This window comes from Quercus robur, chromosome 6 (assembly GCF_932294415.1).
Source record: "Quercus robur chromosome 6, dhQueRobu3.1, whole genome shotgun sequence".
Lineage (NCBI taxonomy): Eukaryota > Viridiplantae > Streptophyta > Magnoliopsida > Fagales > Fagaceae > Quercus > Quercus robur.
The window spans coordinates 317,307-340,765 of NC_065539.1; the positions used below are offsets into that span (position 1 = coordinate 317,307).

The 23,459-nt window shown below is 34.8% G+C and overlaps 3 protein-coding genes across 4 annotated transcripts; 2 read left to right on the top strand and 1 right to left on the bottom strand.

Moving 5' to 3' along the window:
* The first annotated feature begins 5,533 nt into the window (after positions 1-5,533).
* On the top strand, positions 5,534-7,440 carry LOC126690396 (uncharacterized). The gene is made up of 3 exons (XM_050385510.1): positions 5,534-6,009; positions 6,134-6,250; positions 7,185-7,440. The coding sequence occupies exons 1-3, from the start codon at positions 5,641-5,643 to the stop codon at positions 7,260-7,262; spliced, it is 564 nt and encodes a 187-aa protein (XP_050241467.1). The 5' UTR covers positions 5,534-5,640; the 3' UTR covers positions 7,263-7,440.
* Positions 7,441-9,026: 1,586 nt separating this feature from the next.
* On the top strand, positions 9,027-14,851 carry LOC126690395 (diacylglycerol O-acyltransferase 2D). 2 transcript variants are annotated; one of them, XM_050385507.1, is made up of 9 exons: positions 9,032-9,567; positions 9,669-9,743; positions 9,919-10,004; positions 12,980-13,086; positions 13,180-13,335; positions 13,725-13,811; positions 14,109-14,206; positions 14,357-14,444; positions 14,597-14,851. In XM_050385507.1, the coding sequence occupies exons 1-9, from the start codon at positions 9,389-9,391 to the stop codon at positions 14,696-14,698; spliced, it is 978 nt and encodes a 325-aa protein (XP_050241464.1). In that variant the 5' UTR covers positions 9,032-9,388; the 3' UTR covers positions 14,699-14,851. The 2 variants fall into 2 exon arrangements, with proteins under 2 accessions (XP_050241465.1, XP_050241464.1); XM_050385508.1 differs by lacking the exon at positions 13,180-13,335 and having other exon boundaries at positions 9,027-9,567.
* A 715-nt stretch (positions 14,852-15,566) lies between these two features.
* LOC126690397 (protein FAR1-RELATED SEQUENCE 5-like) lies at positions 15,567-22,578 on the bottom strand. The gene is made up of 2 exons (XM_050385511.1): positions 19,860-22,578; positions 15,567-16,156 (listed from the first exon to the last, which is right to left on the bottom strand). The coding sequence occupies exons 1-2, from the start codon at positions 22,065-22,067 to the stop codon at positions 15,989-15,991; spliced, it is 2,376 nt and encodes a 791-aa protein (XP_050241468.1). The 5' UTR covers positions 22,068-22,578; the 3' UTR covers positions 15,567-15,988.
* Positions 22,579-23,459: the final 881 nt, after the last annotated feature.

Sequence of the window (23,459 nt, forward strand, 5' to 3'; positions counted from 1 at the left end):
ACCCACACTCTACAAATCATATTGTTTGGGCTTTTTTACGTACGAACCCAACACTGTTACGGGTTGTTACGAATCGTGTCCTTACAAATGGTAATTATATATATATAGCACTTGAAAATATTTCCATTATACTTGCTAACATGCATGCATAGTAGCAGAAGTGCTAATCATATATAAATTTCTTGTATAAATGACCAAAAACAAATTCCATAAATTACAAAAATGTAAGTATTTAGATTGCAATGTAAATGTTTACCTATAAATTACCAGTCATAGCCATTTTAATGTTGCCATAAGTGAAGAAATAATCTGCCTAGTCAATTAAGAACACCAAATCAAAAATTATATCAATAATCAAGCTGAATTGCATTATCTAATTTTTTTTTTAAAATCATATAATTTAAGAAATTATTAAATAGACACTCAAAAAAAAAATTGAAGGTATATCTTCTCACATAAATCTCCTAATTTCATATGGTAGATAAGTTCCATCACAAACAAATTTAGTGAAAAAATTTTGACCAAAATAAAATTTCCATAAATTAAAAGATATTCATCATTACTGATGCTAAGAGATAGCAAACTGGATACTGCTTATAGTGGAAGTATTGCAAATCTGAAAGAATCTAATATACATTAGCATGCGATGATGACATACTCTCTAATGACAGCCAAAAATTAAGTTTCAAATCATTTACAAAAACACCTCCAATTTTGCAGATGTGTGTGACTAAAGATCCCAAAAGTAAATACATCATCCACTAGGGCTTTCGTTCTTCTATGCCAATGTTTAACAAATACAAATAATACTAATAATTAACTCTTAAATAGTAGAGTAGACTTTTTTTAGTAGAGTTTTAGTTTAACTCAATTTCTCTTGGATTCAAACATAATTTGTGGAGGTGTAAAAAATAATCACATTAACTCAATTAAATATCACATTACTGTTTTAGTTATTTATTTATATATGTGTGTAGCAATAGGTGTAGTAATTTAAATGAAAAAAAAAAAAGGATTAGATGAAGATGAAGATTTTGGATTGTAATCAAATTAAAAGAAATAGAGATAAAGAAAAGAATTTGGATTGTAGTTAAATTAAGATTTTATCAACTTAAAAATTATAGGAGAAGAAGATAAGGAAAAAAATTATATCCATTTAATAGACTTAGAGTTTTAGGGTCCGTTTGGATTGAACTTATTGTTGCTGAAACTGAAAACTGAAAACTGAAAACACTGTAGCAAAATAATTTTTAAATGTGTGAATAGTGTCATGAGACCCATGAACAGTATTTTTTGTCCCCTGCACAGTAATTTTACTGTTCACGTGCAAGGAAAAAAAAAAAAAAGCATGAAAACGCAGCCTAGTTTCAGCCACTTTCAGCCCAAAACAAACACTCACTTAGTTTAACTCAATTTCTCTTGGAAAATTTTTATATTTAAAATATTTTCAATAAAATATTTTTAGATGTTTAGTAAAACATGTAAAACTTTTTAAGCACAAACCACCAAAACTAGCAGCTTAGCCATTAGAGTTACCAATGATCTAACTATTATTCTGGTGACTTGATTGTTGGCATCAGTCGCTAGACTGCTAGTTCCAATGGTTGGATCGCTGGAACCATCATCTCCAGCAATTGGACCAACGACCTAGCCACCAAATTGGGGGCAGGAGGGGAGGGGGGTCATTGTGTGTTTTGGTAAAATGTTTTACTAAGTTTTTAAAGGTAAAACGTTTTATAACTTTTTACAAAGGATTTTATAATCAACGGAAAACATTTTACAAGTTTGACCACATTTTATATGCAAACAAACACTTAAAAATGGGAAAACATTTTATAGAAAAATATTTTACTTCAAAACAAACTTAGGGTTAAGAACACTAATTAACTAATTAACAAATTGGCTCAAGAGCTTATGAAAGAAGAATGTCGCAAAAGAGCACTCCCACCAAGACAATTAGCAAATAAATACATTTTATTCCTATTGAGTTTGGTCGGAAAATCGGTAATTTTTCAAGATAGTGTAGTAGTACTAGTAATAGTTAATTCCTCATCCAATCATCCCCATAGTCATATCCGAAGTGTCAACGTGCAAGTTATCTAGCTAATCGAAAATCATCTTATCTTTGAACATAATTACATCATCCCTCGTTCAATTACTAGCTCAAGCATAATAAAGGTAGAAATCAAATTTGACTGTGCGAGTGAAGATGTTCAATTAATTCCAAAGTTAACATAATATATATGTCTGGTTTATAGGTTATAAAGGTTCCATGTTTCAGGTCTAGACATAGGACTATTTTTTCCAAACAAAAAAGAAAAGAAAAGCAGAAGAAACATGATTGGTTATTTCGGGCTTCGCTGCAAACATGATTGTATTGCAAAAGCTTTAGTGGAAAACAATCATTATCGCTTATAAATCTGTTGAATGTCATGTCTAGACTCTAGTGCCTTTGGTGACTACCAGTATTCTTTTCGGTGCCAAAAAAAACACTTTAGGTGTGAGCTTCACTGCAAAGGAATAGGATAGTAGTGATGGAGATTATGAACAATTGTGATCATTATGATTATGATGAGGATGATTCACAAATGATCTTGTCATCTACTCAAAGCAACAAGTATTGTTGTTATTTACCCAAAAGCAAATATGATCATAAGTTATCACAAATATATATAATCATTACTTGTCTTATTTCTCTCTAGTGTTAGAAGGCATCCAACCCCACTATTTATGCATAATAATGATATAATGGTTTGACTTAAGGTTAGGAATCATATATTATAGACCACATTGCTACGTCGGTGTTTATTAATATATAACCGAAAAACTTTTCTACTTTTTATTTATATTAAAAAAAAAGAAAAATAAAATAAAACCAATAACAAATGTCTAACCACCACATAGCATTCACCGGAGATCACCAGATGATAACTTTTTTATCATCCGATCAAAATATTAGGACCAATCAGTTTTTGGTGTAGGCGAGAATTGAACCTTAGATCTCTTATTCAACCATAAAAAAATTTATTAATTGAGCTAACTGAAACTCACTATCATGATGTTGTTTGAATGTCAATATATGCTTCTTTTCTTTTTCTTTCTTTTTTTTTTTTTTTTTTTTTTGCTTTTTTGTTATAACAATAAGGAAAAAAAGATTCAAACCCTATTTCTCCATATAAAAAAGAAATAGATTCTGTCATTGAATTGCCAAGTTTTTGGCTATGTGCTAAATTTCACCTTGGTCATATGCTAAATCAATTTATACTTTATAAACTATTATAGAAATTTCAATTGTGATTTGTCCTTTTAAGACATGGTGTATATATAACTAACACTTCCACAAATTATAAAAATACCTGCCAAATAAGTAAAGGTTGGGTGTAATTGGAGCCTTAATATTCAATAGTTCTTGTTCACACAATAAAGTGTTTTTGTTTTGTACCTACATGTTTGGTCCGAAAATTTCATTTAAAAAGAATAAAGAAAGCAAAATATGTCCTCTCCTCGTCCAAACTTAGGATTAAATACCTCATTAAGTGCAACATGAGCATAACGTTTTGTTAGGAGAATCTAACATTACTCTTAGAATTTTGGTAAGAGATTTTTAGTAATATTGTTTAAGTTTTATGGAAATACATGTGGGTGAAAAAGTGTGTAGAAATATGTGTTATGGTGTTTAAACAACAGTTTTCGTTGTTTAAACACTGTAACCAAACAAGGTCTAGATTTTTAAAAATGTGACATTTAAAAACCTAGATTCCCATGAATTTAACTTTGTTCATGTTTCTTTTGATTAGAAATATGATAAGATTTTTGAAAATATGAGATGTGTATTTTTTTTGTTTATTCTTGTGAAACTACAAGGAATAAAGAAGTCATTGAAATAATTGTAAGTACAAATATGTCATCATCATCATTATCAACACTATTAAATTATGGTCCAAATGATTGATTGGTAGGATAATGCCATTGGTTTATAGTAATGTTTGATATCCCGTTTTGAAACCGTACCTTTTCAAATTGCAAATTTAAGTATAGCTTCTTCAAGCACCTCATTTTTTAAAACTGAAAAAATAAATTGTGAACATAGTGTTTGGTTTGAAGAATCTAATATACCTCAAGCACCTAGATTATGGAGAATGTGATGTTTAGGAACCCATATGTTTATGAGTGTAACTATGCTCGCATTTTGTTTAATTAGGAATATGAGAAGATTCATGAGATGTGTGATCCCCATGTTTAGTTTATTCCTATGAATCCTATAAGATGTTGGGTATAAACATGTGAGTGGAAGTCTCATATGGAGAAGAGTAAAGAAGTTGAATGATGTCACTATACATTATATTAAGACCTCCATTAGAGTTTTCTCAATGTATTATTTCCCTAACAATTGACATTAGAGTTGAAGGTGGTGTACAATAAAGTGGCAAGGTTACATTTTGAAGTTGGCACAAGGATTGGTGCATGTACTCTATGTCAGGCAAATTTGCATTGCACAAGACAAGTTTGTAAAGCCCATATAAATGATATTAGAGAAAGGTTTAACAAAATAGTATTGCTAATGGTGGATGTAGACTTGCGAGGTTCTCATGTATGTAAGGTTCACATGAAGGAAGTCCATAGACAACATATAGTGAGGTTGCATGGACATTGACGTGTGGGTTGACACATGGTTCCCATGGAAGGTGTGTGATGAAAGAAAAAACCTATGAGTATGGGAGAGTTGGTAGGACTTGTTAATGGCCTAGAAAGACAAGTGATTTAGAACCCACAAAGAGGTAATGACTCACTTGTGAGGGAGAGATTATTGGGAATACATGAATGAGTGGACCTCCCACAAGAATTAAAATTAAAGAACTTAAGAAATCAATACAACATAATGGACTCTAAATCCATAGGAATAAGCTCTTTTTTTTTCTTTAAAAAAAAAAAAAAAAGTGAATACCTATATGTTATTTTAAAGCTTGAATTAATGTTTACCAAAAATATTATACCCTTAATATAACAATTATTTATTCTTCTTAAAGAAACTTAATTTTATAAATACGATGATCTTGGTGGTAGGAATCCATATGCTAACAGGCATGGATTTCCTTGAGTTATATATAAATGAAAAGTTCCTCAAAAAAAAAAAAAAAATATATATATATATATATATATATAAATGAAAAAATTAATGTATGCCTTAAAAGAATTAGTTTAGATTACATTTTTAGAAACTTTGTGTAAAAAGGAAAAATTAATTTTTTTTATGAATTTTTATATTTTTCATAAAAGTTATGTTAAAAATTTCTTAAAACTGTCAACATTAACATAGTCTCATTACCGTATGGGCCGAAAAGGACGAAGTAAATTCATCGAAAAAAGGACAGCAGTGTGAGGCCCAAAAGAGTTGGCGAGCCATGATTATTGATTAGGCGTAGTGGGAGCCCAATGAGGGCAAAAAATTGAAGGCCGTTTTTAGTTGTGTGTTGTTTAAAATTAAAATTAAAGCTGGAAGATGGAAGAAGATAATATATATGAATATGATGATAATAATTGGCCAAACAAAGATCTAAGAACAGCAGCAAAAGGAAAGGAAAGTTACAGAAGCAAAAGAAGGGGCCAAGTCCAACGCAACGCAATAAAAAAGTTAGAAGCATGGCAGCAAGCTTGTTGTGTTCAAATCGAATACTAGTGCTACATAATAATAGTCTCACTCCCACTCCCAGAGTAGAAAATCCATTATACCCGAGATCATTCCTATCACAAGCAAAAAGAAACCCACGACGTGGTAAGTTTTGTGTGGTTGCTCTGACTGAAAGTTCTAAAAAGTCAAGCAACAAGAAGACTGAAGATGAAGAAGAAGAAGAAAGTAAAATCCCTTCATGGGCTAGGCCAGATTCGGATGAGCCTCCTCCTTGGGCTCAGAATGAAAGTGCATCCCAACAGCAACAGCAACAGCAACAGGGATTTGAGATCCCCTTCTATCTTTACTTACTTGCCTCAGCAATCACTGCAATTGCTGCTGTAAGTACTTACTACTAGTTGTACTAGTACTTCCCTCTTTTAATAAAAACCCTTCTCTTCTTTTCTTTTTTTGTTGTTTCTTCTTCCCAATTTCATAAACAGTTTCTTTTCCTTTGGTCTGCAGATAGGTTCTGTTTTTGAATATGTGAACCAGAGGCCTGTATTTGGACTTTTGAACTCGGACAGCATTTTTTATGCTCCTTTGCTTGGATTTTTTGCATTTACTGGCATTCCCACTTCAGTAAGTACTTACTATTCTATTCTTTTTATCTCATTTCATTTCTGGCCCTTCTCTCACTTTTATTTATTTATATATTAATTTTATGAAGTTTATAATACTTTCAACCCAAATTGTTTGTCTTGCAATCCGTCTTGTTTGCAAAGTCAAACTTTTTAAAAAAATATTTTTTATTGTCTGATCTATCTTATTAAAATGTATAAGTTTACAAAACTACTTTAAATAAATTTATCTACTTTTTTTAAAAAATTTAAAAAAAATAGTTATTTTTAATGAGACCACTAAAAAGATGTCTTAATTAAATTGATTTTTTAAATATTTGTTAGTTTTCGATTCAAATATTTTTAAAAATAAAGTAGGGATATAATAAGAACATTGATAAATTAATAATTTTTATTTTTAAAAACATGATAATATTTTGGGATATTTTAAAATGGAATTGAGGAGAAACAAACTGGAACGAAGAGAGCATATGTTTAGTTACTCATGTCTCGTTTCAATTCATCCCATCTAATTTGTATTGGCCAATACAGCAAAAAAGAATAAGAAGAACTTTTATACTTTCCAAATAATTAACTTCAATCAATTTGATTCATTGGTCTATACTATACAATCACATGGATGAATTTAATTGAAAACCTATAGAATAGCACTTAAAAGAAGTGTACCTAACCTACCCGTTGGACCATGGCTCTAATAGCAGATCATTCAATTTGATTTCTACTAGCATTGATCAATTTTTGTAGCTGGAAACTGCGAAACAACAGAGTTTCACTATTTGAATGACTAGGATAATTTGATAATGTATGGGCTATCTTATGCCAGATTCATTTCCTTATCTATTTTTCGTAGGCCATAGGAAGATGTATTGGTTAAATATAAATTTATACACTCACTGGATTCTCTCTTCAACTAATAATAACAATGCTCGATACAGGCATTTCTGTGGTTCAAATCTGTTCAAGCTGCCAACAAGGAAGCTGAGGAACAAGACCGGAAGGATGGCTATCTTTAAATATATATAAATATATATATATATATATATATATATATATATAATTGCCATCTAGAATTATGCTTATTATTTAGAAAGCTTGACAACTTTGTCAATTATGTTTTAAGGTGCTTGCTACTCCCACTAAATTGTAAAAGACTGTCCCACTAAGGAAGTTTTGCTTATATTGTGCATCAAATCCTCCTCGTCATCCACAAAAACAAATCAATTAACCTAATACTTAGAACATATACTGTGTTTAATTGTTAACTCTTTAAGTAGACAGCCACTGTTTTACATGCTTCTGTGCAAAACTAATGGCATGGCTTGTTATGTTATGTTCATTTTAAATGGTTACATAATTAATACAGACAGACTTACACGATGGAGTGAAAAAAAATGAAGCTGTCTTAAAAACTGGCAGTTGTGCTGAACACAAGCTTCCTGCTGCAGAATCTGTAATTGATGAAAACTATGGATGAGTTTGTCCTGACTCCTGAGTCATAGCTTCCTGTGACTGATGAAAAATTGAGCAAGCTACAATTTTGGGATTAGCTACTTCCGTGCAATTAAGTGCAACTGAACTAGAATTGTTGAATCTTACTTGGCCATCCCATCAAGATCTAACTCAAAGCCATCAGAAAGTGCCACCAGCTAGCAGTATGGTATCTGAGCTGAGAGGAAGTTGCTTTATACATTTATTATACTCCTTCCTCTTTTTTTTTTGCTAAAATTTATTATACTCCTTCCTAGGGCTGCTACTGCCAGCTATTATTACTTTTAAAGGAAGGTGAGTGCAGAAGATGTTAAAATAAAAGTAGCATGGGGATAATGGAGGGAAAGCATGCATTAATGCACAAGCAAATCTGCTGCATATATAAAAGTCTGCAGCTTTATCACTTAAATTAAATATCATCCATCTATATATTAATATAATTGATGATCACAGAACTGGGTTTAATATTGTATTTGCGAAGCTGAGACCTAAACTATCATTGTTAGAGGAAGTAACGAAAAAAACATGTCAATCAAAGGAAAGAAAGGGAAAAAGGAGTATGATTTCAAGTAGATTAAAATGATATATAATAATAATAATACAGTAGATACCTTAAAATTTAGATTAGCGATCAGGGTACATATACCCAAGTAGTATTTTAATTAATAAAGAGTTGAATGAAAGTGATGATTGCGTAGCGGAGGGAGAGGAGGCTAGGCCTAGGGTGCACTCAATCCTCTGAACTATTATTATAAAATAAATAAAATTGACCAATGGAATGGGATTGCATTTGCAGGCAGAAGGAGCGCAATGATATTGTCATGGCAATTCCAATTGGCATTGGGGGGAGGACATTATTAGAGTAGAGAGACAGCCACAGGCGTGAGGTGCGTTTTCGTGGCGTGTTTGTATAAAAATAGAATAGTATGTTGTTTAGGATTTGGATGAGAATTAATATGAGTCGCACCCACATTTTATTATTAATCGGTCCCTTGTGTTTGTGTTTGTGTGTTCCTCTCAGACTCAACAATACTTTACTACATCTACACTACTCTGACTCCTTAACTTTAATAGTTAATTCATTTTCTGTGTTGTGACTTGTGAGTTGTGAGTTAGTTGTTGTGACTTGTGAATGTTATTTATTTATTTTTTTTTTTAATGAACAAAATATATATATATATAGAGAGAGAGAGAGACGATGATTCCAATGTCAGAATGTTACTAACATTACGTGATAGAGATGGATTCATTATATAATAAATATAAACTAGGAAGGGTGCTTACCAAAAAATAAAAATAAACTAGGAAGGGCCGACTCCAGAGAGAGAGACGGTGATTCCAATCAATGTTAATATTGATATTTGATTGAAATTTCGATCATAACTTTGTCTATCGTTCGTTTCATAGAAAAGTCCCAACCTAGGTTGGTAAGGGAAAGGGAAAGGGAAACAGGGAAAGGGAAAGTAGGGTATAGAACTTTTTAGAAGAAGAAGGTAGTTACAAATATCATATAGATACTACTACTTCAGTCTTCACATATGATATAGTTATATTTATATAGTTATAGTTGTAGTTACAGTTGGTTGAAAGAGGAAGAGAAAGAAGAAGAAAGGGAAAAGAGGGTGTGGGTGTGGGTGTGGGTGTGGATGAGATGGTGATGGAAAGGGAAGAAGAGGGCGGTCGAGTATTTAAGGGAAGAGAAGAATTTGGATTGGGATCCAATACATTTCAAGCTATTCTAGCCCTCGGAATATGGTTGGGAGCTATTCATTTAAACATAGCTATAGTCCTCTTCACCTTCCTCGTCCTTCCTTTTTCCAAAGCTCTCTTGTCAGTTCTCTCTCTCTCTCTATCTCTCTCAATTTCTTTATTTCTTTTATTAAAATCAAACAAAATTGCAATTTTCAATCTTTACCTATTTCTATTAACAGGGTTTTGGGTTTGCTTGCTGTATTAATGTTCATTCCCATCGACGAACAAAGCAGACTTGGCCGACGTTTGTCCAGGTACCTCTCTACTCTCTACTCTCTACTTCACACTCTTTTCATTTCCTTTTTTCTTTGCCTACTCCTATCCTATTCTATCTCTTATCTCTCTCTAATCTATTACTACTCTGCTATTTGCCTATTCTCAATTTTAAATGCTTTTTTTATTTATTTATTATTATTATTAATTTTGCAGGTATATATGTAAGCATGCTTGTAGTTACTTCCCAGTGACTCTGCATGTAGAGGATATTAACGCCTTCCATCCCGATCGCGCTTATGGTTTGTTTTCTTTTCTATTCTGCCCACCCCCACCCCCCCCCCCCCCCCCCCTTTTTCTTGTTGTCTTACTTCAATTTAAATTTGCTATCTTCAAATTTCCTGAATTACTATTACATGCCTTCCCTTGCATTATTTGATTATTCTACCAACAAATCAATTTACCCACATGTTTTTATTTTTATAACCCATTTCAATTTCAAGCTTTTTACTGCCTTCCATCCAACTAACTTCCTAGTCCTTGCATTTATTAAGCCTTAATTTTCTTTCACACCACAATCACAAGGTAGTATTGGATGAATGGAAAGGGACCCAAATCAATTATCTTTCCACACCAATCACATCATGCACCACAAGCTGTTGGTTGGGTCTTCAGTACTGTCACTATAGTATTCACATCTTCAATACTGTTCTGGCTTTTATGGTGGTGTATTTGCTATGTGCACAACTAAAGTGAAAATTTTGAGCCTCAATCACAAAATGTAAACAGCGCTTAAGTTTTAGATAAATTATTTTCAACATTCATTTTTAAAGCGATTTATTATATCATGTTTGTTTGTTACCTTCAAGGAGCAGTTAGTGAATTGCAGAGGGTTCACCTTTGGAACTTACCTAGTCTACTACCGTTTCATTTATTTTTCACCTTTGCCTTATGATTTATTGTTGAGGGCACTTAAATGTCATGTTTTGTTAATCAAATATGAATGTGACAGCTTGATGGAGTGACAAGGTTGGTTTTTGTTTTACCGCTGGTATCATAATATCCGTTCCCAAGTTTTTGTATACACACCAACCATCCCTGTAGGCGGGATGGTACCTCCCATTGCACGAAGTGCTTGGGGGTTCAAGGGAGGAGGGGTTCAAGCTATAGGGTCAGAAATATATTAATGTTTACATTTCCAACCATCTCAAAAATAGGTTTTGCGTACGCGCACAGAGTTTTCTGTAGTTCTTAGTTTAATAATTGAATCCAGAGAACTCTTAGTTTAATAATTAAATCCCTAGACCTATAATTCAATGGTGGTTGTTATTATTAGGATGAACTAAGATGTGAAAGCTGAGCAATATGATTTTGGGTGAATTCCTGGTTCAGGTTTTGGAAGATATATCAGAGAGGTGGTGTTGTTACTTGATGCAGGGAAGGTGATGGGCTGTGATATGATTTAGATTAGATGTAAAGAGAGTTGCTTAGAACACGTTGATAGGTGGTTAGGCACCTCTGCACACAGTTCTCAAATAAAAGCTCTCAAGGCTTATTTTGAATCATATACCAAAACTGTTTTACAAAGAGCTTATGCTATTTATACTAATTGTTTGGCATTGGCAGCCTCTAGATGATTGACAAGTGTCTAAATCCTATTGGCAAATGCTTAAGAAATCATCTAACTAACTCACTAACTAACTAACTAATTAGTTACGATAGGATTATGATATAGCTACTTGAAATGCCCTGCATCAGGATTCTCCCTCTTAAGAAGCACTTGACCTCAAGTGCTCTTGGTTGCCATAAGATTTGTATGAAGTTATAGGATGATACAGTTGCCTTGTATGATGAGTTTGCTGTTGTTGCAGCACACCAAATGCCGCTGCTTCTGCACAGCCAAGTCCCACATAAATGAAACACTAATGTAGATGCATCTGCATCAAGAGGACTCCCTTTCTTGAAAGCAAACTTGTCCTCAAGTTTGGTTGACCCTCCAGTTTTAAAGACTTTTCATCTTGACCATTGGTTTGGGATTTGTTTTCCCCTTCTTTCATTGCTATGCGTAGTGAAGACCTATCTTGTACAAACTATGTGTGCTGCACCTTCCACCCAAGATGGCTTGCCTATTGTATTCACGTGATTGTATGGCAACTTCATCACAAAGAATGGAATAACAACCTCTTGAAACTCAACTTCATCTCCTTTATTTAAGCAAGACAGATTTTGTTGAATCTTCAAATCTTGCTTGGTCAAAATCTCTTGAGACTCCATACTCTCATAACTACCTTTCTCAATTAGCAAGTCACAACTTCATCCTTCAATGTTGAAATCAGTAGGAAAGAGTGTACGTTTATGCTATTTGTCATCCTCCATTTCTTGTTTTGGAGCTTTCATAGCCCTTGTCACTGTTGAAAAGTCAATTTCTTTCTCAACAATAGCATCTACTCCTTTTTCCCTATACTGTTCATAAACAGGTTCGGCCATACTTGTTATGCAATCACTCAATTCTTGTCCTTCCTCACCATTTTGTTCTTCAATGCAGCTATCAAAAATAGGCTCCCTCATATCTTGGTCTTCTAACTCTTTAATCAGCAAAGAACACAAAGTTCTCAAATTAAAGCTCTTAAGACTTATTTTGATCACATATCAAAACTGAATACAAATGAGAGCCTAATCTGCAATTTATACAAGCTGCACTACACTAGCAGCCACTGGATTGGCTTGATTAAAGACTTAATCTGATTGGTAATTGGAATCTAACCAACTAAAATATTAACCAAATGAGTACAAATGGATCTAAGTGACTGCTATGACAATAAAAACCTCTAACCCACTGTTTGGACACAAGCAACTATTTCTACTGGTTTTGTATTCAACTACAAATGTAAAACTACTTAAATGCCCTGCATCATTACTCCTACTGGGTTGTGGCTGAATTTTGAATTTTTAAGCCATAGATGCAATTGTTATATATAGAGTTTTACCATAATTAGCCAAATAACCTTCTTTAGTCTGTTTGTCCCCCCACCCCCATATATATATATTTTTCTTTTTGATATAAGGAAGTGGTGTCCTAACATTTGGCCAAATTATTCCATTTGCTACCCAGGAGACACCATGGAAATCCCATAAACCAATATTGTGGTGGATTGAACTTGGGACTTCCAGGTTTACGTCACACTCCAAACCTAGGAGCCCACCACCTGGTTGCCCCTAGGGGGTCTGGTTGTCCTTGTTTAGATAAAGTACTAATTTTGGTCTGTGTTTCATGCAGTCTTCGGTTATGAACCACATTCAGTTTTGCCAATTGGTGTTGTTGCGCTTGCTGACCTTACAGGTTTCATGCCACTTCCAAAGATAAAGGTCCTTGCCAGTAGCGCTGTAAGATTTTTTTTTACCTTGAAGTTGTTCAATATATTCATGGAGCCTTTCTCTGCGTTCAGTCTCACTCAACATGTCTTAGAAAATTATTAGGTCTTTTACACACCATTTTTGAGGCACATATGGACATGGTTGGGTCTTGCACCTGCAACAAAGAAAAACTTTATCTCCCTTTTGAAAGCTGGATATAGTTGCATTGTAGTGCCAGGGGGAGTGCAGGAGACATCTCTTATGGAGCATGGTTCTGAGGTTTAATCCTTTTTAACTCTTCCTTGTGTTCTGTGTTTATGTCTAGTCAATATTTACATGTACTCATCCATTTCTTTCTTCTAAAAATTGAATGCTTTGTGTATCCGTGGTTTACTCCCCAAGGGTGGGTCCAAAGGGCCCTTTGCCTTGGTGAGGTTCCACATCATTAGGGGGAAAAAAATCAAATAGGCAATATTGAGCACTTTCCTGATTGTTTAATCATCTAAGTTTTGTTGCATTAAACTTTGATCATAGACACCCCCCACACCCTTCTCTCTCTCTCTCTCTCTCTCATGCACACACATACCTGGATACGAATGTAGAGGTACCATTTCCCTTTTTTTTTTGGGGGGTTAAATTGGGGATTTACAGTCGTGCCTCCTTTGTAGATTGCCTTTCTTAAGACGAGAAGAGGATTTGTTCGCATAGCCATGGAGATGGGCCATCCTCTGGTTCCAGTTTTCTGCTTTGGTCAGGTATTGACTCTCTCTCTCACATATTGGAATATCTGGTAAGTAGTAGGTTTAGGATTCTAATTGTCATAGTTGCATTGTGCCTGATGCAGTTAATGGTTTTGTTTTATTGGTCTGTGATGATACTGGTGCAATTGTTGCACAGCCAGTTGGATCAATTTGTTGCAGATTTTGCATGGCCCACATGTCAATCGCTTACTATTATGTTGACTAATATTTTGTTGTCAATAGTGCATTTTGCTTTACCCAAGACAGTTAATTTATTCTTATTCTCCGCTCTCCTCTGTAATTGTGAGACAGTCACACATCTATAAGTGGTGGAAGCCGGGTGGGAAGTTGTTCCTGCAATTTTCTAGAGCTATCAAGTTTACCCCAATATACTTCGGGGGAATTTTAGGGTGTGTATGAATTCTTCTTCTTGAATTCCATTTGTTTTACTTTTTGGCCTGTGACTTCTGGATGCATTTGTTTGAGAATGTTTGCAGCAAAAGCATATGAAAATGTGGAGAGATTTGACTATTATCTAGAGTTGGTTTTCTCTTTTGCAGATCTCCTGTACCATTCAGACATCCAATGCATGTGGTGGTGGGTAGACCAATTGAGCTCAAGAAAAATCCGCATCCCACGATGGAAGAGGTATCAAATTTTAATGCCACTGCAACATTTGAGCATGGTTATTTATTTATCAATGTCGATCCCTTGCGAGTTTCACTTTATCACTTTTTAGTGGAATCATCCTGGTGTTGGCAGCTGCTCAGTTTGCTGATTTGTTCGTTTTCTCTCTTCAGGTCATTGAAGCTCATAGTCAATTCGTTAAAGCACTTCAAGATCTCTTTGAGAAGCACAAAGCACAGATTGGCTATGCTGACCTTCAACTGAAAATTCTTTGATTAGATCTTGATTTGTATACCATATGCTCCTCCATTTCTATTCAATTATTATATTTGTCATAGTTGGGTGAACAGAAAAATAAGGCATGGCAGCAGTCTTTCCTGAACATGATCTCTATTTAGCAATAAATCAAATATGAATAGGCTTAAATATGGTTTTTGGTACTCAAGTTTTAGGTGTCAGTAATTCAATTTCATTTTGATCCTCAAAAAAGTGTGCCAATTTAGTCCCCACTCTTTCTCAGCATGTTTCATTGTTACCCTTGCCATCATTTGGCTCTATATTACAATTACACTTAGTATGCGTTTGGCAAAAATCGCTTATTTTACTATTTAGCTTATTTTTACTATTATTTATGAACTCCCTACACTTTTTGATACTATTCATAAGTCTCATTTTACTATTTCAACTTACTTTTATCTTTATTTACAGTATTTTAAACAAAAAGTTTTCAATTTCAACAAAATAAACAAATCCTAAACAGATCCTTACAAGGAATATGGCAAAGAGAAAATTATTTCGTGCTAAATTTTGGTAAATGCAACCAACAATAGGCGAAGACTTATAGAAACAAATTAACAAAAAGTGTTTTGAGACCTGAGAGTATGGTATGTTGGCAGCAAAGAGTGTCCTATCATCATTATCACCTTCACTCTCATAATCGTCAGAAAAGAATTCTCGTCTTTTGCCAAATCCATCACATGATAATGAGAAGAGTTTGCCTTTTCAAAGAATTCCCATCTCCTTTTCATATGGTAGGAACTTGTCGTTTTCCAATTGCTAGTGATGGCTAATGGAAGTCATCAGATACCTTTCAAGTTTAACTAAAAAAATACCTTTCAAGACTCAGTACAACGAATCCAGAAATGCGACAAAATATTCACCTCCATTTTCAGTGCCTTAAAAGAGGGTTTATGCAATGCGATTTTCCATATTCCAAGCGGGAAAAATATTGAGCGCGGGACTAACAATGCAATTTACAGTAGTAATTTTCAACATCAACTTCCCCCGCCTCCCCTCTTTCTCTCCCTAACAAAGTTGTTCACCAAAACCTACCAAATTCAACTCCACTCTCCCATAGAGGCACTCACCCAGTGAAAGGGCAGGATAGAGGTCATGGAAGAGATACTTCTCTTTACAATTGAAAGGTGTCGATAAGAAAGCCAGAGCAAAATGCAGCATAAATTGGCGAGTCATTTCAATTCAAAACCCAACCCCCTCCCCACCTTTTTTTTTTCGACTCACAGAGAGAGAGAGAGAGAGAGAGTACTGTCAATGCCATTCAGATCTTAGTCTTTCATTCCTAACTTAATGTTTTGAACTTTAACTGAAAGCTGTAATTTTTGGTCCTCAATATCTTTCAAAACTGAAAGCAAATTCGCCCGGTACACTTCACATTTTCTTCGCGCACGTTCAAGTTGGTGCGCTAGCTTTTGGATTCTCCTGTCTTGCTCATCCTGCAGGCATATGCAATGTTCATTCACACCATTCAAAACAAACGAAAAAAGGGTCGGGGGGGGGGGGGGGGGGGGGGAAGGGGTGGTTTTGACCAAGAGTCATATGATGAGCATTATTATCATTCAACACAGCATCAATTTAAATATCAGTTACACTAGAAACAGTATTTTTCACACTGAATGTCAGTTGGGAAGATTTGAATCTTATTCTTCCGCCTGTTATGCCACTAGCACTGAGCTACAAGGGCTTTGAATGAATTTGAGCAACTTCTTCAATCCATATGTGAAAGCAACCTTATACAAGTCAAACGTACCAAACAGTTTTCTCCATTGCATATAATGTTCCCAACATATGTTTTGTCAGATATACTTACAGGATCTATTCTATTCCCAACTGCACCCCAAAGTATTTACTAATTTATCCAAAATCCTAATATTCATTCACAGAAGGGGTCAATAACCCTCTAGTCATACTAAGCTTGGATGGTTACATGTCTTGACAACTTCTACTTCCCAACATAGTCCTCTAAGACATTTGCCATTATATACCTAATAATGATATGCAAGTGATTTATCATTCAATCCTAGTCATTCAAGTTTTGAATATGATATGCACCTTTGTTTGAGACCAACTCATTTTTTCTCTATGCATACTGATATAAAGACTAACAAGTGTCCCAACAGGATTCAAATTAGAACCTATAAATCAAGACAATTAGGGATGGGTTCAAGCTACACAGTTCTCAACTATTACTCCTTAAAAAAAAAAAAAAATGATTCCAATTAGATCTAACACTGGAACAAATACTGCTTTAAGTCACTGAATTTTCCAAAGGTGTTCCTCTCACACAGGTTAGAAAAGCTCTTTCTCACCAATGTCATCTTCAGGTCTTGTCCTCAAGACCTGGACAGCTCAATCCCACCTAGATACTGAGAAGCTTGGCCTCTGCTCTGCTCCTCTCAGGTTGACCAAGTCCAACTGAACAACGGGCTTGGTGGGTTGCCAGGATTGCACCCGTCAAAGAAGTACCAGAACCTCTATAAAGCCTCTTAAACCCTTGGCGCATAATAGCAAAGGGCATAACTTCTTGTCAGGTCTTTAAAACAATGATTGAATAAAGAGTGATTGATATGCAGCAAACAAAGTAGCAGACATAAAGAATTTGCAAAGCATATGACAATCTATAACAGTTGCATCCAAGCTCATTGGCACCACCTTTAAGTACCAAAATCCTCTTTGGTCAAAACAAATAATTTCTTTTTGATAAATAACGTAAGAATATTATTAATAATAAAAAAATTGCCAAACCAAGTACTTTGGGGATGTACTATGGGGGCACAAATCAGGAAACAAAAGAACAACGGTCAAGAAACAAAGAAAAGGAAGAACAAGAAAAAATGAGAAAAAACCACACTCCATTCAAAGAGAGTGTGTAAGAAGAAAGACTTAATCTCCAGCAAAGAGCGTTCACAACCCTCAAAACTTCTAGCATTCCTTTCGCGCCAAATGCACCAAATCAAGCAATGAGGAAAAACATATAATTTCAATTTGAGGTTCAACAGAAATTTAACAGATAAAATCTTAATCCAAACTATTGGGGATCTATTATATTGATTTAAAAAAAAAAAAAAAATGAAGCAGTAACTATGAGAAAACCAGACCTCATGGAATCATGTATGAGAAAACCAACTTGATGAATATTTTTTATAAGAGAAGAATTCAAGAGAGAAACAAGGGGAGAAGGTTTGCATTAAAGAAAGGAGAAACTAAGAATACAGAGCAGGTTGATAAGAAGGAGAAGAGAGATCAGAGAGTAGATTGAGTAGTAAAAGATGATGATGATGATGATGAGAGAATTTAAGAAAATAAACCTATGTGGAAGGTGATAGTTACATCTAATAGATATCAAAGATCTTAAAAGGGTGTAGCATTTGAAAAGTTACACTAGTTGTAAGCTGAACCAATCTCATATATAGATCTGATGGAAACAAGGGAATTATCAAGCCATATATAGATCTGAGGACAACGGTACTAGTTCTGTTACAAGTGGCATATGTCATGTATTAGTTTACTAATGCTTAATATTCGTACAATCTAAAATGGTTAGGGCAAACAATACCATCTCTATAAAGGACACTGAATTACTTTGAAATTAAAAAAAAGGATTCTTCATTCTTGATTTGCAAGTTGATTGGAAAAGAAGTGAAACACTAGCCAGATAGATGAGTGCCATAAAGCTGCTAAAGCTCAATCACTAAGCTAACTTGCCAAAAAGGCATATGAATTCCACTAGCTCCTTACAAATGAACAATTGCTCACACTACGAAGGAATTATGCAATTAAAGAATAAATTATCCAAGAAGTGCCATTGCTTTTTTTAATAATTAAAATAAAAATAAAAAATAAAAGGAAAAGAAAGCAGATGAGAACAAGCAATTAGAATCAAGATAATGGATATGGCTGGCATGAGATGATACAGCACATATCAGAGCCCAGGTGGTCACAGACGTATATGAGTCCTAATGATTTTGGTAATCTGTTAAACAAGATTTTGAAGAATACTAAACTCTTTTGGGGGTTGATGATTATCCAAATCATGGAGATGGTGGATGATAAAAGAGAAATTTAGACATGATAGAACAGAGGAAAGGATTCCCGGGGAGCAGGCATTGTAGGATGTCCAGAGACAATCATAGTCCATGAGAGAAATGACCATAGAATATAAACAATCATAGTCCATTCACAACAAAATAATGAACCATCACTAAAGCACTGTAAATATCACAAAATTCAAAGCAGAAAGCACTATAAGATAGTACAGATTTGAGCACTATAAGGATTTATAAACACATTGTAGCCCAGCGCTGAATGCATGACAGTTGGAAGGGAGGTTATGGTTGTTCATAGTTGAGCAATGATCAGGTAGAACTCAGAGAAATTCAGAACCATAAATAAAACTTCTATAAAAACAGTTTAGAACAAGTCTGAGTTGCATAATTTGGGACATCTTGACAAGGGAAGGATAAATCATGGATGTTTTCAAATTTCAACACACCAATACAATATCATTATATTCTTACATGACTGGTAAAAAATTTACTAATTTTTTTTTGATAAGTAGGTAAAAAATTTTACCAATACCAACATTAGAGCAGATGTCAAACCTTTTCAATGCTAATTTGTTCTTTACATAAATATTATTTTCAGTAAAATTATAAGTCAATTAAAACGTTTCCCTTTAGAATAATTATTATGAAGTACTTGTCTTCTATTTGAATGGTTATCATAATATGGTAGTTGAAACTAATCCCAAATTCAAGTTGTTTCCATTTCTTTTTTATTTTTTGAGATTCCATTTCTCATTTAAATAGCATTAACATTCCCAATTAAATGTCCAACCTCTTTTACTTGTTACGAGAATTTTGGTCGTTCAAACTTCACCTTAAGGAGTTCATGCTTTTATGTGCAGCATAGATAATTAAAAAGCGTAAGTGTATCCTATAATTCTAAGTAGAGAAAACCTGTACAGTAAGTTCATACTTCATATTATATACAAAATCCAAGTTATTTATTTGCTAGAAGAACAGAAATAAGCCTTGAGAAATGTTCCAAGGGATAAAAATAAATAACTTATTACTTATATTAAACTAAAAAGAAAGTAAGAAGCAACTAACTGAAGTAAAATAACAGAAAACAACTAACCACAGACAGAGGTTGTTCTAAACCACTTTGATGACCCCCACAAGTATTAGTTGCTACACTTCCTTGATGCAGACAATCTTCTCTGCCAGTTGCATTGACAAAGGCACTTTTCCCGCTATTCTTTTTAGCAAGAGCTACTTTATTTGCAGCTTCCTGAAGAGAACCCACCGCCACATTATAAATTTCTGCAGTTTTAACTCCATCATCAACAAATTTAAGGGCCTCATTACGAAGATTATTGTACCGAACAGTTAGTGATTCTCGTGAACCATTCCACAGATTGCTGGCACGTTCCTCTAATATGACACCACTCTTGGCATTCCTTGTCCAACGTTTTAAAACATAATGAGATGGTAGAGTGAGAACATTTGTCACCCTAAAAACTGTCAGTATGTGTCTGCAAAGAAGACCAGAGAACTCAAACATCTGGCAACTGCAAGTTGCTTTCATCTCATGAATGTTAAATGAAACAAAGTAAGCTTTATGATTTTCCCCAAATTTCGCAACTTGATATGTTGTGATTACCTCCTCATCAACTTTGGTTGCCAAAAAAGTCATTGTCTCAACCAACTCCTCTTGAAACTTCATAAATAATTTCCTTGTGTAAAGCTCAGCTGCCTGTTTCTCCATGGGGGATGGGGTCTTAAGGACAGGAGCAGTGTTTATCGTATCATAATCTGCCTTGACTTCTTTTTCATAGCGACTTTCTAGAGCCTTTTCATACTGCTTAACAAACAGCTGTAGGGTTGTTGATGCATTGACATATCCGTCAAAATAAGAGTTTATACTGTCGCTGCGTTGTGTTATTGACATTTCAGCAAAGAATGTATCCCTCAAGTACACTGGGACCCACTGCCTCCTGTCAACATATATTGTTTGTAGCCATTCATGTTCCCTGAGATCATATCTATCAATTAGAGAGAACCAACAGGATTCGAACTCTTCAATGGATTCTGTCATGTTGACACACTTGTGGAGCTCTGCTTCAAAATTGGGATGTTCAGAAAGCACATGGGATAGCTTTTCTTGGCATTCTTTAAAGATGTGCCACTTGCAGAAACGGTGACGGGTCTCAGGAAGAACCTGGGTAACAGCCAAGCGAATTACCCGATCATGATCAGTGGTTATTGAGACTGGAGGCCGCCCAGACATTGCCTCGAGCCATGTTTTAAACAGCCAGACAAAGGATGCCTCAGATTCATTTATGAGGAGAGCACAACCAAACAACACAGGCTGTCCATGATGGTTAACTCCTGTGAAAGGCGCAAAGGGCAATCGATAGCGGTTTGATCTGTAAGTGGTGTCAAAGGTAACTGTGTCTCCAAAGTAAGTGTAGTTAGTCCTTGCCTTGGGATCAGCCCAGAAAATATTGCTCATGCATTGATCCTCATCATCTCCCTGCACAGCATAGAAAAGAGAAGGGTTCTCAGCTACAGCTTGCCTGTTTCTCAAGTAGTCCAAGAGGAGCTGGGTGTCACCTCCGAGGGTCCTTTGGCGACTACTCCTCATGTAATTCCTACAGTCACGCTCTGTGAAACCAACATTGCTAATTCCACCGTATTCTTTAATGAGTGCAGACATAATTCCACTGGGACCAATCCCAGCACCCTGCAAGGTATCTATCAAGGACTTAGCGGAACCAGAGACATGACGATGAGAGCGGAGACAGTGGACCTTATCTGGGGGGACCAGCTCATGGTTATGGTCTCTGACAAAATTGGAAACAACCCATCTGGCAGAATGAGAATCCTGAATTTTGACAACCAACATGGCCTTACAACCAACACGGGTTTCAGCACGGGGGCGCTTGACCCTACCATCAACATGGCCAGGTTTGTCCTTGTCCTTGTCAACACGGAAGCCCTCTTTGGCACAGACAAAAGACCTCTGAATGATGGCGCCATCACGTCTGGAGCGGCGAGACATGCTGACACGGGTGCTGAAGCCAACACGGCGGGCATAGGAATTGTAGAAGGCCTTGGCAGCTTCTTCTGATTCAAATTCCATACCCTCAAAAGGTTCGAGATTAGTGTCAGGTGGAGGGATGGTGGTAGTAGTTGAAGTTGAATTGTGAAGAAGGTGATCTTCATCATCATGGACACCAACAACATTGAGAGGGTGGTCAATGTCCATGGCATCATCAGCGAGACCAATCATGTCAAATTCAATGACCTCGTTACCCAGCTGGGTCAGAGGTTCAAACTCCATTGTCACTATAGCTATAATGGCCTATGACTATGAGCTAAAAAAGCCTATTCATACTAAAACAATTACAATTTCCAAACAATCAAACCGGTTCCGAATACAATACAATACAATAGAAATAGAATGACTGAGGGAGAGAGCGTGTAAATTAATGTAAAAAAAGAGTAACGAATATGATATGATAATGATGATAGCTCATCTGAAACTGAAATCATCTGGGATAATAACCATTTACAAGAAAGAGACAACTCTAAACTAAACTAAACTAAACTAAACCAGTAGTAGAAGTAGAAATAGAAAGAGTAAAAGTATAACTGACCGGACCGCACATTCTTCTTATATTAAATACAAACAAACATTTCTCAAAGCAAAAGCAGCTCCAGGCTCCAGGCTCCAGGCTACAAACGATTTTGGTAGAAAGACAAGACCGAGTGAGAGAATGTAACTTTGGTGGAGTTGGGTTTTGTTTTTCAACTCACTGTTTCAATTTCAGTTTTAGTTTTAGGGCTTCTGATATTATATTTGTCCCAACCATCAGGACCTTCATCTTTATACCCGTTCGATTCATCATCACTCTTTTCCATCCTTCCATCCTATCCATCCCTTTTCTTTTTCTTTTTTATTAGGGAATTACATTAAAAATATTTCAAATTCGCTCCTAAATTTAAACTTCCAAAATTTATTATATACTTTCAATTTAAAGCATTTCTCCTTCCCACTTATTTTTTTACCTAGTACAAAAACAGATATTAGAGTGTAAAAAGAAAACTATCCTTAATAATGTAAATCAATAACCAAGATAAAATAAAGGCTTCAAATTAAAACAGTTTCATAAGTTTAAGACTTTAATAAACAAAATTAAAAATCCACACGCTTGAGAATTTCTCCTTCTTGGCCTGTTTGTGTAACGACTAATCCATCATTATTATTATTATTATTATTACTAGTCATATATCCACGCGATGCATGAGAATAAATAATTATTTTGTATTGTAATATAATATATAATTTTTTGAAGATAATTTATTCTCTCTAAAAATGAATAATTTATATTCAGTCCAATTAGATCTATACTTCGATTCATTCGGTCAGTTTCAAATCTCCTCGAATCTTGACTCCTAGAGAACCAAAGCTTTTGGATATCCAAACAAATTTGGACAACAACACTTCTTTAGAGCACTCACAGCAGTGGTGCTAAAAAGCCATAATGGTATTTTTAGCTCCTTAAACACCCAAAAAGCATGCTCTAGCAATGGAGCTAAAACCTTTTTTTTTTTTTTTTTTTTTTTTTTTAACTCCATTGCTACAGTGCACATCTATAAATAGATGTGCACTGTAGCTGAGAGCTAAAAAATATATATATTTTACTCCAGGGATAAAGTAACTTTTGGTGGA